The sequence below is a fragment of the Nelumbo lutea genome, chromosome 2 (assembly GCF_056320005.1).
Source record: "Nelumbo lutea isolate HS-2025 chromosome 2, American lotus-T2T, whole genome shotgun sequence".
Lineage (NCBI taxonomy): Eukaryota > Viridiplantae > Streptophyta > Magnoliopsida > Proteales > Nelumbonaceae > Nelumbo > Nelumbo lutea.
This window is the reverse complement of record NC_142685.1, coordinates 109191104-109209838: the sequence shown is the minus strand read 5'-3', so window position 1 is coordinate 109209838 and position 18735 is coordinate 109191104. Positions and strand designations below refer to the sequence as shown.

The 18735-nt window shown below is 36.1% G+C and overlaps 2 protein-coding genes across 7 annotated transcripts; both read right to left on the bottom strand.

Moving 5' to 3' along the window:
- Nucleotides 1–1937: 1937 nt before the first annotated feature.
- Nucleotides 1938–11275, bottom strand: LOC148872681 (uncharacterized). Of its 2 annotated transcripts, XM_088967866.1 has the most exons (7): nt 11139–11275; nt 9793–10164; nt 9623–9707; nt 9246–9314; nt 2814–2909; nt 2551–2713; nt 1938–2376 (listed from the first exon to the last, which is right to left on the bottom strand). In XM_088967866.1, exons 3-7 carry the CDS (start codon nt 9642–9644, stop codon nt 2232–2234), a joined length of 495 nt encoding a protein of 164 aa, XP_088823992.1. In that variant the 5' UTR covers nt 9645–9707; nt 9793–10164; nt 11139–11275; the 3' UTR covers nt 1938–2231. The 2 variants fall into 2 exon arrangements, with proteins under 2 accessions (XP_088823992.1, XP_088823993.1); XM_088967867.1 differs by lacking the exon at nt 9246–9314.
- On the bottom strand, nt 10765–18498 carry LOC148872680 (uncharacterized). 5 transcript variants are annotated; one of them, XR_016106688.1, is made up of 8 exons: nt 18187–18432; nt 17938–18013; nt 17736–17848; nt 15546–15859; nt 15136–15256; nt 14894–14933; nt 11943–12093; nt 10765–11575 (listed from the first exon to the last, which is right to left on the bottom strand). XR_016106688.1 is itself a non-coding variant. In XM_088967864.1 (7 exons), the coding sequence occupies exons 3-7, from the start codon at nt 17821–17823 to the stop codon at nt 14079–14081; spliced, it is 621 nt and encodes a 206-aa protein (XP_088823990.1). In that variant the 5' UTR covers nt 17824–17848; nt 17938–18013; nt 18187–18432; the 3' UTR covers nt 12106–14078. The 5 variants fall into 5 exon arrangements, 2 of the variants coding, with proteins under 2 accessions (XP_088823989.1, XP_088823990.1); XR_016106689.1 differs by having other exon boundaries at nt 11947–12093; XR_016106690.1 differs by lacking the exon at nt 17736–17848 and having other exon boundaries at nt 18187–18498.
- Nucleotides 18499–18735: the final 237 nt, after the last annotated feature.

Below are 18735 nucleotides of genomic sequence, written 5' to 3'. Positions count from 1 at the left end.
AGTAGATCCCAATTCATTTTCATTCAGATGAGATCTTGATTGTTTTAGAGTTGCACCGGTATACCTTCATGGCACCATAAAATTGCCTTAATTAAAATACCAGTTAATGATTTATGAGGGAAGTCAAATATAAAACCATGATCAGATAAATGGATCAAATAGTCCTTGAGACTTTAGAGATCAGCGCAGCCTCAGGCCTCTTTTTGATTGAAGAATTTTGAAGGGAAAAGAAATTTCTAATCCTCACACCAAGTCCTGTGTGTTTGGCAAGGGGATGAAGAATACATTAACAAATTAATGTTGATTTTCCCTTTTTGTAATTACATCTCTTATTCGTTTCAATGCTGAATGGGATTTAACTTCGCATTTTGCTCAAAATGGAAACATGTTTATTTTTTATAAGTTTAATTTATTTAACTTGAGTGATGTTGAAAATCTGCAACTACTTTGCAGAGACAATTCATTCATGATCTTTTTATGCCGTGGTTCTTGTTTATAACTTGGACAGTCGAATAGGTGAAGCTCCAAACAACCCAATACATGGAACTGCAATTGTTGGTCTGAAGATGGTCTTTACATTTAGGGGGCGTTCTTTTTTTTTTTTTGGATTTTGAGAAGGGGAAAGTTGGTCAATGGGATTTTGGTTTCCATTAACCAAGAATTACATGTTCTTTTTTCAGATTTATGTGGGGACCAGGGAAATTTTGTTTCCCTAGATACCCATCTCCTTGGTAGATAAATAACTTTCCCACCTAGGGGGGAAGTTGCCAACACTTGAATGGGACAAAAATACCCCTTTTGGTAATGAATTTTTATGGTTAAAATGGCCATTGCCTTATTTACATGAGAAATAAAAGAATATGGGTAAATGCACTTACCCGAATAAGTATTTCCTAAGAAAAACTTTACCTAGGTAACTCATTTACCCAGGTAAATAATTTACCGAAAAACAAACAGGACATTAAATTTTGCAGATGATAATCAGAAATGGGTGGTTAACCAAAAAGGTGGAGCCTAAAGAAAAGGACAAAATATGACACACTGTTAATTGAGAGTAAATTCAGTTATATATCAAAGAAATGAATTGTGTATTGGACGCCCATGCAAGTATATATTTTTAATCTTAGTTCAATGAAAAAAAGGCAACAAGCAGGGATGAATTCACTATTTGCCTCACATTTTCTGCCAAAATGGGGTCTCCCATTCTTATTATACATCGCTTGTCCATAAAATGCTAACAGAAAAGCTTGATTTCAATCTATGGCTAATCATCATGAAATTCCACCATCTTCCTTCCAAAACTCGAAACCATGAAAATGAAAGAAAATTACATGACCTTGTAAGAGTACACTATTACAGAAAAGGGTAAGAAAACAGTACATGCATACGAAAATCAATAAGAACAATTTCATAGGAAAACACTTGGCTCCTACCCGTTGATGAACATGCATCCTACCAAAGGCATTTTATACAACAAATTTATTAATATTTAGGTTAGAGTTTAAGGGTTTTGGCATTTTGGCTTTAGGGTTTAAGGGTTTAGAATTTAACTTGTAGGGTTAGGGTTTAAGGGTTTAAAAATTAGATTATAGGGCTTAAAGTTTAGAGTAGGGTTTTTAGGTTAAAGGTTCTAGAGTTTAGATTTTAGGGTTTAAATCTGAAAATCAAGTGGTGTAGGGCCGTACTAGGGTCCATGTCCTCCAACAGACTACAAGAAAAATGACTTTTAGCAGCAGTTCTGACTGTCGCTAATACTGAATCGGCTGCCGCTGTAAGTTTGGTGCATGTTTTTTAGCGGCAGCCGTGGACTTCTTTAGCGGCGACTGCCACTAAAAGTATACTTTTTTTCAAATAACCTACTTGTTTTAATTTTTCCTAATTTTCTTCAAATAACTTGTTTTCTCTATATTCATTTAAATCAAAATGAAATACAAAAATAAGAAACATCAATTATAAATAAAATCTAAAAACCCATTCTCCATTCAAACATTCAAATCACAAATACATCTTAATTTCAATTTGGTAATTTCTTGGTTTGTACAAGAAATATTTTCTTCACAATGCATTCAGTTCTAGAGTCAGACTTCTCACTGCCTGGTAGAATTAGTCCTTTGTTCTCTTGAGTCTCCTCTATTTGTGGCTTCAAATTGATCTCTCTAAACGTTTACAGTTCATCTCCAATTGATGGGCATCCCTCAGTGTTCAAACTGTAGTGTTTCAGGTCTTCTTTCTCACAGAGAGATTCCGATTTTGAGATGACGAAATCCATGCAGGGCAATATATTCATGTTGAGTAGTTGCAAGGAAACCAAGCACAATAAGATACCAGATGCCCTTGTTCTGAAATTTCTTCAAGATATGATCATCATCAACCTTGCTGAACCCCAAAAATAGAACTACTATTAGAGGATGTTATAGAAAATTCTGCTCTTTCTATAAATGACTGGGGCATATTATTGTCCTTGGCCATGACAGGGAAAAAGTGTCATAGCTTACAAGATGAGAAGATGCAAATAGCTCAAGCTCAAAGAACTAAGATTCCAAAACTGACCTGTTAGCATCATATGTATCCCCAGCATAAAAGTGAAGAATGGCCCCTGGAGGATCACCAGTATCAATGGTTATATATCGCCTAACCTTACCAGCAACACATCCATTGACCTCAGGCTCCATATCATTCTCACTTGCAACAGAACTGTTCCCCTTAGATCTAGCTGCTTGATAATGTACCCAGTTAACATTACAAGCAGTAAATATGAACAACGCACAATAAATATGTGGAGAGAAGGGGCAGAAATTAGTCATAAATCAAACCTGTTCCAGGTCTTGGGGATGAAAGAACAGCAACATCACCTTCCTTAAATGTCCATTTGGTTTCATGCATAGGAAGAACTATTACATCATACCATCCTAAAACCCACAAATGATTCTATAGTTTAAAGAAACTAAGATAATATTAACAATCAAGAAAAAGAAGAAATGACCTTCAAAAGTATAAAGCATTATCTGTTCAATAGAATTAGTTATGCAAACAACCAAATACATCTATGAAGCGAGGTGCCAACAAAGTGTCTTCAGAATGCAATACACTGAAGGAAACACTACCAGGCACCAATCTCTTATCTTATTCATTTACTAATATAACACTCCATAGGAAAGCAAATGATGCTGACAACATGGACAAGATATTTCTCCCAGAGAAAGACATGCTGTCACCAACATGACAAACACAGTTGTATTATATTCTGTGCTATATTATAACACATTGAAGTTTCTTCTACAGATTCAAAACGTCCCAGAACACATTGAAGTTCTGTCTCCTCTGATAAACAAACACAGTTGTATTACATTCTGAAACAGAAAAAACCCTGGACCATAACATGCTACATTGCTACCAGAAATGAAAAGAACCAATAAGCCAACAAACTTAGTATATATGAGTTAGAAATACAATCCTCAGATGAAGACTTAAGAGTGTGATGTGGAAGCTTCATTCTCCACATTTAGGCTATGTTTGGTTTGAAGGAAAAGGTAGGGAAAGGAAGGAAAAGGTAAGGAAACCTTTACAAACCAAACCTTGTATAGGTTTCCCTGTCTTTCCCTTCCTTTCCCTACCTTTTCCTTCAAACCAAACATAGCCTTAATGGTTTAATCTGTTACCAGTGTTTCATTGCACTTCAGTGGAAAGCTTATACATATATCATCCATGAAACTCCACAGGAACTTTTTTCTTCTAATTTGGCATTTCCTCTCGTATTGTGAAAACTTGATAATTTAGGATTTACAAAGAACTATTATTTTGAGTTATCTTTTTATTTCTCACTTGAGAAGTCCTAAAAAGTCCTCTGATTAGGATTCAATTACAATCCCTTGAATTTAACATTCAACATGGCCACTCTAAAAGTTGGATGCCTACCAACTGAAGCTACATGGGATCCTTCTACCATGAATGGACCCAAAGTTCTTCAATCCACACTTTCGCAAATTTAAAATCCAATATAAAACTAAATTCCTGGCATTCCCTCTATTAGCACTTGGCAGTACATTATGGCACAGGGTAGATTTTTTTCTTTGTAAAATCCTGTTATCTTTCTTGTATAGATAGCATATAAATGTACAAGCTTAGAAGGAGGCACCCCCTCCATTTAATAGAATATTTCACAATTACTTATCAAAAAATTAAAAAAAAAAAACATAATGGCACATGCAGTAAAGGCACAAAATATTTGGTTGCATTCCAATATTCTCTATTCATCTTAGTCATTTCACCATGACAATCAGACTACACTAGAAGCAATATGGTCAAAATGATACAAATACTTTTCCAATAATACACCATTTCAGTAACTCTCTGAAACTTTTCCATCAAGTAGCAAGAGTCAAGAGACTATTATCTCTATACCCAATGGATAGTTTAGAATAACTTGATCTTTTTCAAGTGATCAATATTTTTATACCAAAACTACGCTGTTGCAATCCAGTCTGGTCCACAGGCACACATTTGTCTTTCCAACCTTTACAACATTAGTTGCCACGATTTTATATGGAGAAGACAATTCAGATTTTGTTTCACATTGCCTGGTAAATAAGGCTTAGTTTGGGAGTACAAATACAAATATGTAGAGTGCAAAACCTTATATTTTGTATGTATTTGTACTGCACATATTTGTATTTGCACTCTTTCCAAACTAAGCCTAAGGAGAAAATCAGAATTGGGGTTGCAATTGAAACTTCGAGAAACATACAAAACACAAAAAGAATAAAGTTGGGATACAATGGGCAGTGAAACTCTAAATAGAAGGCCTAAAAAATGCATATAAGATAATCAAGTGAACCAAAAAGCGTAGAAACAAAAACCAGGATATAGTAATTGAAATAGTCAATAGGTAATGGTTTGAAATACAAAAATGTAATTAATTTCAAGAGGAATTATTAAAAGAACCTCGATCCAATCCACCACTAAAACACAGACAGGTCAGTAATGAAAATAAATTCAAAGAGCGTCACAAATAAGTTCAACCAATGGGCTAGGCCTTCTGATTTTGGGCTTGATGCAGTCGAATAGTAGAGAGGGCATTTGAATTTGGGCTGGGCTGAGACCAGAGGCTTGAGATGCATTCAAGTTTGACTTAACGGGTTGGGCCTGAGTTGATTTCAATCCGGAATAGATAAAAAATTAGAAGTGTATTCAATGGACGCTAGCAGAATAGGAAAAGTCTTCCTACTGGTCGCTCAAAGTAAAGAAAAAAGACCTTTGAAGTGAAAATAATAATTTCTTTTACTAATTGGAAAAAAAACACCTATAATTGTCCATTTGACTAATGTGCACCAAGTTGATATGTGGCCTCTTCCACCCTTGAATATACCAGGGCTTTTTCTGCAGAATAGGTCCCAAAAAGTTGGCTTTTCTTACCAAGCCAGGAAGCCACCACCTACAGAGATTATTGAATTCATTCATGATCAGATAGTTTAATTAAATTATGATGAAAAATTTTTATTTGCACTCTACCTGTTGCAGTAGTTTTTCTTTAGGCTCAGTTTGGAAGCAGTACAAATGCAAATATGTACAGCGTAAATACATACAAAATAATACAAAATATAAGGTTTTGCACTCTACATATTTGCATTTGTACTCCTTCCAAATTCAGCCTTAGGAACAATTTCTCCAATACAAAGCACAACATCCTCTTGTTCATTTAAAGAAAGATGGGAGACCATCCATGGCAGAAAATCCTCCAGAAACACTATAGGAACGCTGCATATGAACTACCAAACAAGTGATGCCTGCTCTTTGGAAGAGAATCATTGCATAAGCAAAGGGAAAACCTGCATTTAAATGTATGTTATAGTAAGATGCACCACTGCATCATTTCAATATACAGTCAACAGAAAAACAGGATGAATGGTGTTAATCACAAAAGGAAATGAAGCATGGCAAGTGAAGCAATCTACTTCGAAAAGGCATGAATTGTGCTAGGTTGTCCATATTGGGTGGTATTTGGTCATTCAGATCATTGGAAACCTAGAAGGCTAGGACTATTTTACATCATAGTTTAAGATCAGTATAGCATTCAAGTAGCATAACAAGTCAACTGACATGGTAATCCACTAACTATGAATAATAGAATCCCTGGTGCAGCTTTACTATTAACTAAAACATAGTTGGCAAGGCGACTAGGCGAGGCTAGGCGACCATGGAGCGCCCAGGCGCCTAGGCGATGGAATCTATAAATATAGAACCTATAGATTTCAGCCAAATAATCATATTAATATATATATATATATATATATATATATATATATATATATATATATATATAATGATAGGTTTGGCTGTTAAAAACTGAAGTGAGAAGTGTTCCCTCAAATTCAAATTCTGGGTTTGGTGGAACTTGGGATTGAGAAGAGCCCTCAGGAACACAGAACTGAATTGTACCTCTAATCTCCTGTCCATTCTTGATGGGGTCTTCTTTGAACCAACAAAAACAGATAGTAGCATCTGGGCCTCGTCTCCTTCTGGATCCTTCACTTGTGCCTCCTTCTTTAAAGCCCTATTGCATCTGGAAAATCCTATCGGCTTGTCATTCCCTGTCAAGGATGTGTGGTGTCGACCTATACCACCGAGGGTTGGGAGTTTCTGTTGGGAAGCTTTTCTGGAAAAAAAATAACACAGGTGAGTTACTTCAAAGAAAACAACCCAATAGTTGTTTATCTCGACACTGGTGTATTCTCTGTAGAGCTGCTGGTGAGTCCGGTTACCACTTACTAATATCCTGTGTTTTCGTAAAAAATATTTGGGAATGGTTTGCTTCTTTGTTTGGGTGCATGTGGACTCCCCCAACGAATGTGCAAAGCTTGTTTACCTCTTCCTCTCTTAACTGCCCAACAAAAACATAAGGATCATGTGGAGGTGTGTGAGAGCTGTTGTTTGCTAGACAATATGGGAAGAAAGGAATTCAAGGATTTTCTCAGAAAAGGAGAGAGGGTTGGAAAATATGTTGGAAGTGATCCATATAAGGGAAATACACTGGTTGAAGACAATGGATGAGTTGGATTTATCAAATTGAATTTTGAAGGTAGTAGCATGGGGATTCCAAGGCCTTCGGGTATTGGGGGGGTTTTACGAGATGAGAATGGTAATATAACGGCTATGTTCTTAGCTCAATTGGAGTGGCGGATTCGTTGAGGGCTGAGGTGTTAGCAGCCTTGGAAGGGGTACAAAGGGCTAAAGAACTAAAGTCAAGAAGCTGATTGCAGAGGGAGATTCTGTGGTGGTAGTGAACTGGTTGAAAGAAGACAATTCTAAGCTTTGGAGTTGAGAAGAGGAAATTTAAATGGTTGTCCAAGAATATGGAAGTTCAGTGTAATTGGGTTAAGAGAAGTGCAAACTCGTTTGCTGATGGTCTGGCTAGGCAAGGAGTGAATAGGACTTCTGGCTAGGCAAAGATGATGATGAGTGGATAAAGGGTGGACTGAGGAGTATAGGGGCAGTATAGGGGCGGAGCCCCTATTTTTTTGACAAAAAAATGAAAAGAAAAAATGTCTGAGCTGAGAAGAGAGAACTCAGGACTGATTCAACTGAAATCTGGAAAAGAGAAGAAGAAGAAGAAGAAGAAGAGTGCAGAAAGGGAGGACTCGTAGAGCCCCTGTTTTTTCAAAAAAAGAAAAAAGGAAAAAATGTCTAAAATCTGGAAAAGAAGAAATAAGAAGAAGAAGAAGAAGAAGAAGAAGAAGAAGATTAGAAGATTAGAAGAACTTACCTGCTGGAGCTGAAGAGCAATGGAGTTGGGCTGGGGCTTGAAGCCTTTGGTTTCTTCCTCTCCAATCGAACCAAAAAAAAAAAAAAACCCTTATGACATAAAGAAAAAACAGGCTGTATACTTGGTCTTAATACTAAAATGATATCATGTAATCAGATTTATTTAAAAAGAATAAAACATCTAATAAAATATCAAAACAATAAATTAAAAAAAAAAGTTTTTTAGATGAATGTAGGTGCCCGCTTAAGTCTCTGGGCGGGCGCCCAATATGCAAAAGGCATTTGGGCGTTTGCATATTGAGCGAGGCGACCATGAAAAACCACCTAGTCGCCTAGGTAACAACTATGAACTAAACATTATAATCTAAAATTTCTGAAGTAGCCAACTCCAGGATACTTGAAACTATAGATTATTTTATTAGAAATGGACCAAAAATTCCAAAATACAGTGGAAAAACAATAGCATCTTAATGCAGCATGTTCTCATTGAAATAACCAAATAGAAAACCAAAGACTAATTTTAAAAGAAACTTTCTTCAATCATACAATAAACTAGTGTGAACTACCTAACTTTTTTTATTTGAGAAAAGATAACGTCTATTATAAACATAAAAGAGCAAGGGTGTACATGAGAGGATACTTGCAAGAAGAAAAAAGAACAAGAATCCACAACCATCACATAAAATAAATGAAAATCTGATACCTACTCTTCTTCTTTCAGCATATGGTAGCAAATTGATGTCCTAATAGTGCCACTGCAAAACAAAAGCTCTTGAAATGAACTGGAAGGAGTTCCATCACCCTCCAACAAAGTATTCAAGCAGTGGAAACACAGAGTCAAAAAGGTTATCTAAGTTTCTATGTTCAAGAGAATATGTATTGGCCACATTTCTGACATGTAGGTCCAGTGCTCGAAAGATAACCTGCCAACTGAAAGTCTTATCAATTGGGTGGATGTATGGAACTATCAATGTTTATAGTATGAAACAATTGAAATTCTTATCACCTTCTAAAGAATGATGAAAAGTTAAATAGCAAACCATTTCACACATGAAAGCACTAGAAACTAGTTTATACAATATGCATACAAATGAACATCAAAATTTCAACAAACAAACATAATAAGTTTGTCCAATTAGTGATAAATGGCTAATTGGGTATCTTTAACACCCCTACATGCATATATTAAGTGACTATTTCCACTTTTTTCCTTATTTCTCTTTTAAACTAATATACTTTTTTACAAATGCATCCTAGTACTTTTTAATTCTCTGCTGAGACTGAGAATCAACTTAAAGTCTACAAACATTACTTGCACATTTTCTACTTTTCCTAGTGTTTAACTTTCAAATTTTTCACGTAAGTACAAGTCACCATCAAATTTCATTACTTAAGAAATTTCACTTATAACTGACGTGGATGTAGAATGCTCCAATCTTTGGCACTATTAGTACTTCTTGAGGTGAGTATATCAAAATCAGACATACCAGGGCATATTTGTAAGACGATCAGACTCCATATTATGGTTGTCAGCCAAAAGGTCTCCATTGCAATTCCTTTTATCCAAGGAAATAACAATTTACAACAAGATTTCACACTTAATAAATCAGTAATGGTAAAAAATTTAAATAATCAAACATAGATCAGATAATATGATCTCAGACTATCACAAGCAAAAAATTATGCACAAAAAGCATCTATCAATGAATTTAAATTGTGAGCAAAGGAAGGATGCTGACTCTTTTTTTCATCCATAAAAGAATTAACAAACTCTTTTTTTCCTAGTGCATAAAGAATATTAAAGTTGATTTTTAGAAAATAATCCAATTTCTCTTCTGCAGATGGAAGGCCTAAAATGCATTACCTGTACAAGGATGCTGACTCATGTTATGATGCTTTACATGGACATGCTATGATGCTCCGCGTGGTGCATTTGATTGATCGGGAACCTAACAATGATAGCAAACAAAAAAGCATATCAGTAAATACATTTAGTATGTCAATATTGGATTTGTACTTTGAGACATGTATTACCTCTGCGCCTCTTGAAGGTAAATCCTGATCATCGTTTAGCATGCCTTGAAGATTTTGAGGAAGTATGGATATTATCCTTCCCACTTGGCGTTGTACATCACTACATGCCCTGGTCACCTTTTCAAGGCTATCTTCTATCCGCCTAAACCATTCACCGCTATCCTCATGTCCACAACTTCCCCTTGTTGATGTAGACTCTAATGCTCTATTTCTAGAACTCATGCTTAGAGTGGAAGGAGTAACACCCAATCCATATGTTCACATGTACCCATGTCGTTCTGCTCCAAATATTTAATCAAAGTTATCATCATTAGGGATTGAGGACCCACCAAAAGTCGTGGCCCGTTGTGATGTCAGGTCCTCTAATTGTTCCTACAAAAGACAACATAGTTGTTGTGAGGCTAATATGAGGTTTTTATACTAAATCGTATAATTAACATTATATATGTGTGTGTGTTCACTATTTAAATAAACCACCATTGCCCTTCTCGATTCTGCATCTACAGGCACCCCATCTTTCCTTGTATGTGTTCTGACCCACACAACTCCCTTACTTGGTTGTGCCCCATCACCGGTTTTCTGTATCTATATCCACACTAAGCATTAGACATCATCATCATTTCACTACAAAAAAATGACTTTTAGCGGCAGTTCTGACTGCCACTATAGACTTTACCGGTAGCCGGCTAACTGCCGCTAAAAGAACTGTCACTAGACATTCTAGTGGTAGTTTTCTTGGCTGCCGGTATAAATTTTAAACTGCCGCTAATACTGGATCGGCAGCCGCTAAAAGTCCTTTTAGCGGCAGTCAGGAACATCTTTAGTGGCAGTCGGGACTGCCGCTATAGCCATATTTTTTTTCATATAACCTTTTTTTTAATTTTTTTCTAATTTGCTTTGAATAACCTGTTTTTCCTATATTCATTTTAATTGAAATGAAATACAAAAAATTAAAAAAAAAAAAAAACAGAATTACAAATAAAATTTTAAAACCCATTCTCAATTCAAAACATTTAAGTCACAAATACATCTTAATTTCAATTTGATAAACTCTTGGTTTGTACAAGAAATGTTCTCTTCACAACTCCTGATTGAATTAACCCTTATTCTCCTTGATTCTTTTGTTTCAAATGGTGGGTACAACCTTCAAGCCCATGCCAACAATATGGGCTACAGTGGAGGAAGCATTCAGTGATTGGATAATATTGTTGGCATACAGAATTTCCTCTGAAATACTAATATACTATGATTAAGGCGCTGATTCATGTGAGTTGTGCTTCTTGTTGGTGAGTCCCCATGCTCAGGAGAAGGTGGAAAGACAATACATTCATCACCAGTGTCTTCACCTGTATCTGGGAAAGAAGTTTGGACCTCAAGACTGTTCACCCATTCATCAACTCTTGTCAAGGAGGATGATTCTGTAAAGAATGCAACCCATTGGTTCTGCAGCGATGAACTAGAAACGCCCTCATGAAATGTACCCCGCTTCTTGTTGTTGCTAGCAGTGTTGTTGGTGCTGCCATTATTCTTGGATTGTTTGGTGAGTGATTCTGGAGATTCTGTCTTGCCTGACTCTGCGATAACTCGGTTGATTTCCAGAGTATCTGAAGAATATTCACCTTTCTAGTTCATAATATGGTCAATGGAGGGCAGTTTCAGTTTTACATTGGATGGTTTGTGAAGGTTTCTGTGGCTCCAGAGGAACAACTTCCACCATAGCCTCCTACTCCTTGAAGACAGAACTTGACTTGAAGAATGTTTCTTCAACATCACTCTGTTGGCACTGCAAGGAGTGATAACTGATATTAGATGTCCTATCTGACAGAGACTGGAACTGAGAAAACAAAAAAAAAAAAAAAAGGTACAGAAAACATTCTTCAGAAAATAAATAAATAAACAAATCAGTTGGTAATATCAAAAAATATGATATATGGGTATCAAAAGGACTGTACCAGTAGTAAAGGGCCTGAAAAATCGGCCGATATGTATCGTATCGAGGGCTTTCCGATACAGCTTTAAAAAAGATTATAATGTTTACAGCTTTAAAAATCAAAAATTAATTGAATTCTTAAACTTCAAGGTTACTAGACAGCTCTTAATTCACAAGAAAACTTCAATTGATGTTAAAACCCAAAACATTTGAAACATACATACAAATTTGAAGTAGAAAGGCCTTCAACTTGCCATCCTTCCTTCACTTAATTTTTTAAGCACCGGGAAGTTTCTTCACTGCCTTCTTTTCCATCTCACTACTCAACTTCATGTGCTTGGAATTTGTCTCTAGTATCATATGGTACACAACTACATAGAAATTTTTGTCAAAGTTAATTCAGACACAGGTTTTCAATATATTGAAAGAATGACACTCTCCTATACCATAAATTTGCTTTGTTGGTGTTGAGAGGAGATGTGAGAAGAGCAGAGCATATTAGATTAACCTAAACAAACTCTTCCTAAGCAGTTTATTTCTGTAGCTTTTACAGAATTCTCATAATGTATAATCCCTCAATGCAATAATTCAAATACTATGCATGGAAATTGAAAAATGAAAAATATCTAACCAGTGCAAGTTAATACCACCAATACCACTAGCTAAATTATCTGCTGATGACAGCATAAGAAACTTTATGCTGGTTGATGGGTGGTGGTTTAAACAAAAATGGATCTTAAGGTCTAGGATGATGCACAGAAGTAGATAGTCTGATTGAAGGACTGGCTGATGATAATCTTAGGTGATAAAATCTGGATTAGCAATGATATATAACTTATTCACCTGAAAGAAGGAAGAATTCAGATTTGCATTCCAATTCTACTCTTGCTACTTCCATCCTTCAACCAATATCTATTTTTCCCTTCACTTTAATGAATCGGTAGATCTAGGAAACCACCTGAACAAGGTATCCGGGTGTGCAACTGTTGCTCTAGCCTCCACTATTTGAGATCGAACTAAAAATGCCTTGTCAACAATATGGGGTTGTTGGCTACATGAATCCTATATTTCACTGTTCCGGATACGAACTGAATTATACTAATCAAAAAAAAATTGCTGACTAAAGTATACAAAAGAAAGTTCCAGGTAGAAGAGTTTTTTGCAAGTTACAACCCAGGAGGACAGATTGAGACTAAAAAGGCTTGCTTTGTCCAGGAGAATCAGGCCTTAAAAATCAAAAACATACTCTGCCCTAGCATCACCTCCCATGTTAGTAGATTTATCTGCAACCTTATTGTTTACTCTGTTACATTGGCATCTGGACCTGAAGACAGTAATGCAAATTCATCCACTGGGAAGTTATTAATAGGAGCCTAATTATTACTGTGTATGATGCCTCCTGCTGAATTTCATTGTCTCAGATGATTAGAGTCAGATGATAGGAGTCAACTTTGCCTAGGGAATCTTCATCAGGAGTGGATCTAAGCCGTTAGCCATGTAATATTTATGTTCCATGTGAATGGTTTGCGAAAGTACGCTGCCTATGTTACCCACATACACAGCAAGGACATAGCACTGGATACATAGTTTACCTTAAAAATTGGAATATCTGAAATAATAGAGCACCAATGTACAGGCATCTAGTATCATAGGAGGAGGCTAAATTACCATAAAAAAAAATGCAACTAAATTTTGTCCTCCATCCCTGATGCAACTATTTGTTGTTTATTTAATCATTTTATAATTTTATATTCATTATGTTTTGAGATGTGTAGATTGATTTACTAGTATTTTTTTCACAGAATGCACTCCAAATAACATATTTCCTTTGGATATGGGTAAGAAACTGTTCTACTTATCATCTCTTGCACTTTTTCCTAGACTCTTGCATCTTGGAAGCGGAGACTTAGATGCTGGTTTTGTAACAGAGAAAGATCTGCAGCCTGCTGAATTCCCCAGTCATTAAAGCTTCTCCTAGAGGAAGGATTCCAGCATAGGCTGTGCCCAAATTTCCTATGAATTTTCTGTGTTTTTATATTTTTATTATTGAATTATAGTGCAACAGGTCAACTTGTTCGGCCTATTGACAGAAATGTGCAGAGTTAAGCATGCGGAGGTGCAGGGGGACTTTCAGCTGGTAGTTGGTTGGTCTAAATATGGTAGTGATGGCCCTTGGAGATTTAAACACTTTTTAGACAGAAGCTACAGATTGATTAATTGTATATCTTGCATGTCCTCTCTGTATTGTTGCTTTTCATTATCAAATGAATTGTATATGTTGAGGCTTGTAGTCTTCTAAAGATTTGATCCACCAACTTCTTATTCTTCTTTCTAACTAACATGATACATATGTTACTTATCCTTTCAGATTACATGTGTATTCAGCCTCTACATCTGGTGTGCAACAGCAGATCCTGCAAATCCAGGAGTGTTCAAGTCCAATAAAAAGTATGTTAATACTTCAACTGATGAAAAGTATCCTCAGCCCAAGGGATCTAAACTAAGATGCGGATCAAGTTCCTCAAATCAAGATGCAAATACATCACCGGTTGGAGATAAGCCCATAGATTCAGCAATGGGTGCAGCACCTGGGGAGGATCCTTCATGTGAAATTGAAAAGAACTCATCTTCTCACAGTCCATCTTTTTGTATGTATTTGTAGGGGTGGAAGAGTAAATGGGAGTGAAATGATAAAACAGTATTTTACTAATGAGAAGACAAGGAGGTGAAATAGTACTTTTATAGCTAACGAGAAAAATTGGGTAAGGCTAAGGCTTTTGTTGGGCATAAATTAGAGTTCTTAATGGTTTAACTATTCCATTTTTACAAGTTGTAATTAAATTGAATTGCCCAAAGAACTAAGAGAGAAGTCCGACAGAACATATAACCAAACATCAAAATTTTGCTTGAATTTGAATTTTGTTATCTTCAAATTTATATATGTTCTCATATGTATCCTTTCTCTGCATTTAACTATAAGAAAACCAATTTATGTATTATTTCCCCTTAATTATCATAAGCAAACTAAAATTTTATTCTTATCATCTAAAACAGGAAATAGATACTTCAAGTCATTGTAAATTAACCTACTACTCAAGGCCAACAATGAATGAAGATATCTCTTAAGGGAAAAAAGCACCTCTCACATGTCATTATGGCAAGGAATGATACCTGATAGCAGCAGTAGTAGTTCCTGAAAAAGACCATACACCTACAGCTTGGTATAATCATCACCAAAATTAATTAGAAAACAGATGATTAATCATGTGCCAGATAATGTTTAACAAGAACACAATCCATGAAAGAGTTCAAGAGGCTTTCAAATAAATAATAGATACTATGAAAATGATCATGTATTCTCTAGTCAGCGAGTTTGGTTAAACGGTGAATGGTACTTCTTGCAATCCTGTTACCAGGGTCTTTCTTAAGAACTGTCCTCAATTCTTCAGCCCTGAGTTTGTATTTTTCAGTGCTCTCATACAGGAGTGCACGTTGTATTAGAACAGAAACATTTTTGCTATCATGTTCTAGCACCTGTAAAACAAAAATGTAGTCAGTATGATTTCCCCACCTCAGCAAAAACATTTTTGCTATCATTTCTTAAAGTAGTTTCATGGTCATACAACCACTTTGTTCACTAATGGAAATAGTAGATAGATGAAATTAAGTTGTTTAAAAGTTTCAAAGGCAGCCTATCAGTTAGAGAGTAAGGAACCCTCAAGATTGTCTGATTTCATCTAATTAACTTGATTATTGGCTATCTAAGAATTATACCCCAAACAGAGATAGTTCTTACATGTGGAAAATGAGACAGTGTCCATACCTTTGAGCAATCAACGACTGCTTTCTTGTACTCCCCAACTTCTTTGTAGCATGAAGCTCTGCATGACAAAACCTCCATTGTGGCAGCACTGTCCCCAGCCTTCTCTAGAAGAGCTACTGCCCAAGACAACCACTTAATGGCATCAGGAAACTGCCCCTGCTTATAATTATCCAATCCCTTCTGCTTTACAGCCAAAGCAGTAACTCCAGCAGGTGGGGGTGGGAGACCTTCAAGCTCTATTGCACTACCCACATTACCTCCTCCAAACTCTGAACCCAAGCCCCAGTGAATAACCTTCATGCAGTTCAGCTTACCTGCTCCCAAGTCTAGTCAGATTCAACATTTGTTGACTCCAAAAGTGCTTTGAAAGCAGTTTTTGCTTAGGCATACAATCACATAAAATCAACAAAATACTCACTAGTTTAAAATCAGTAGCAGGTGATTTAAAATGGGAATAATAATAATCTACTTTAAAATCAGCAGCAGGTTAGTGTGTAAGGGAAATGGGAATAATAAAGAAGCCTTCTGATCTTGTTGCTGATGAAAGAAAATGTTAAGCCTTACTAGAATAATTCAACAAATGACACCTTGTAAAATGCTCAGTGTGTCAACAAGGTATTTCCTCCAAACAATTACACTATTGTGAAGCCTGAGGCTGTTTACATTCTTAATCTCCTTGAGATTTAAGGTTGATGTGAGACCATAATATTTATGGTTGAGGGAGCTACAGTACGTAGTTTTCTGTCAGATGGTAGCCATCCTGATGAAAACAGCCACATCATCCCTGAACCTTGCACATGAACCATTATGATGAAAACATGTTGTGTCTGAATGAATAAATTAACTAGGCCTATCGTCATTTTCCCAACTTGGGGGGAGACCATCAGATTTATACAAATTTGTATAAGGATTACTCAAAAATTTTCCCAATTATTTTAGAAAGCATATGTTGGTTTTCATTTTCCAGTCATCCACTTGGACCTGTACAGCACCAGTGTCGGTGATCCTTTCAGTTGTGCATTGGTGGTACTTGGGCAGGTGGAATTTTATTGTATGATAATTGTAGTAGTTACATGATTAGAAACATTTTTGTAGTGGCTCAAATCTGGTAGATACTGTAATCATTAGTACAGGAGAAAAGCAAATATAGCTTTGGTGTATTGGTAATGTAGTTCCAAGTCTGTAGGTGTGGAATTGGATAGTATTAGTAGGTGCTTCATATTGGTTGTTACTGTGCAAACTCACCTCTTGAAACCATAATTGGATGATCATGGACTGTTGCTTGTTTCACTTCCAACTGTTGGTAAAATATTGATGGGTATTGGTAAGATCACTTGGTGAAACTTTCTTGTTCAAAGGCCTAATGTATTGAAACAACTGGGGTGCAGGGAGTTGATTTCAAAGAGTCAGGTCGAGATTGCATTTTATAGTATACACATACATATAAACATACACTATTGATACACATGTATGGATACTTAAATGGAAAAACAATAACAGGTGGGGGGAATAGGAATAGGGGAGGAAATGAGTATAGTTTTACTACCTGAACCCAGATGTTGGATTGGAGTGTCACCAACTATGGCTGCGGCAAAAGTCTTGATAATCCATTTGGGATCTGATCTGATCTGATCTGATTAAGGTTTGACTTTGACTAAATTTTATACGATCGCACACACATACATGGATAGTATATGATTGTATAAAGTTAATAGTTAATAAATTCAGTGTTTTATATTTATATAAATTTATAAATTTGTTATAAAAGGTGATTAATTTTTTTATCTTTTAGTCTTTTTGGATAAAACAAACTTGGATCTAATCTGAATCTAATCCAAGACCCTAGATCTGATCAAATTTTGGATCAATCCAGATTTAAGTTTTAGATAATCAAATTGGAGTTGGATGTGGCTCGATCAAAATCTAACCTAATTACAACCTAATCAGAATATCAGTTATCTCCAACCCAATGGGAGCTGAAGATAAAACTCCAGCACTGAAGGAGAAGAACCTTGTTGAGGAGTAAAGTATGTTGTAGAGTGAAATTCCAAATATTTCTTGTCAATCTGGGAGAGAAGAGTCCATAACTAATTTCAGGGAACATAGAGTTCTCTTTGTGGAAGAATTCCACAACGAGCTTGAAAAAACATCTTCAGGTGAAAACATGATAAAAAAAAAAAGAAATACGACCTTGGAGTTTTCTGTGGTTCCCAATTAGTTCACCTACTTCATTGCTGGGGCAAGGGCCAAGTGGTCGTTGCACCAGCATGTGTTGCATTGCACTGAAACAATGGGTTTGTTGGCTGAGAGGGATCATTGTATATAAAATTCAGACAGATCTACAATTTTCTAAGCAAAATAAAATAGAAATTGAAAACAATTGAAAGCTGACCTTGCAAAGATCCGAAGGATATGCGAACGAATAGCTTCAAGGGATCAAAGACGTAGAGGTTCTCCCAAATCCTCCCCTGTGAAATGCTTTTTAGTATGGAATTGAAGAAACAAATAAATAAAAATGTGTGGCTCAACGTGATGATTATAAATAAAATCCTAGCCTCCTAGAATCTAAAGTTCACTGGATGAAGTCGGAATCCACGACATCCGTTGGAGATCAAATCAGAGAGAGAGAGAGAGAGTTTACCTACTAGATGTCATTGCTGATCGCTGGTTGGATGCCGTTCGGTGGTGTGGGCAGACCGAGAGAGAAGTGAGAAAAGAGTGGGCACAGGTCTGATGGTAAGAAGAGAGAGAGAAAGAGGGGGAGAGGAGGAAGACAAATAAATCAGAGGAGAGAGGAGCGGGATGCGGCAGGAAATCTAATTTTTAGCGGCAGTTTTAAATAACTGTCGTTAAATACTAATATTTCTAACTCTTGATCCCCCAAAGTGTGTGCTTTTGTTGAAACCGATTTCTTCTAACTATAGCATTCCATTTCTACAGCTTTATAAAATTACAAGTGTAAGGCCATGTATATTGTAACACTCAAACAATATTTATAAAATTGCCCTCATCAGAGTTCCAAAAAGTGACAAGAATCTGCCATTAATAACTAGGAATCCCTTTAAGGCAATTCCACATTGCCTCATCAGGGGGTAATTAGATCATAATACGTGGTTTTCAAATCTAAATTGTATTCTTTCCATTTTTCCCAATGGAGGATAATACCCACTTTTTACCTTTGTTGTCTATC

What these genes read in the sequence shown, in the direction of transcription:
- LOC148872681 (XM_088967866.1), bottom strand. Translation starts at nt 9,644, where the DNA reads ATGAGTCAGCATCCTTGTACAG. An exon ending in GAGTCAGCATCCTTGTACAG is followed by an intron (nt 9,315 to 9,622) that starts GTAATGCATTTT and finishes CTTGGATAAAAG; the next exon opens with GAATTGCAATGGAGACCTTT. An exon ending in CGTCTTACAAATATGCCCTG is followed by an intron (nt 2,910 to 9,245) that starts GTATGTCTGATT and finishes TGTGGGTTTTAG; the next exon opens with GATGGTATGATGTAATAGTT.
- LOC148872680 (XM_088967863.1), bottom strand. Translation starts at nt 15,845, where the DNA reads ATGAAGGTTATTCACTGGGGCTTGGGTTCAGAGTTTGGAGGAGGTAAT. An exon ending in CAGTCGTTGATTGCTCAAAG is followed by an intron (nt 15,257 to 15,545) that starts GTATGGACACTG and finishes TTTGTTTTACAG; the next exon opens with GTGCTAGAACATGATAGCAA. An exon ending in AGTTCTTAAGAAAGACCCTG is followed by an intron (nt 14,934 to 15,135) that starts GTAACAGGATTG and finishes ACCAAGCTGTAG; the next exon opens with GTGTATGGTCTTTTTCAGGA.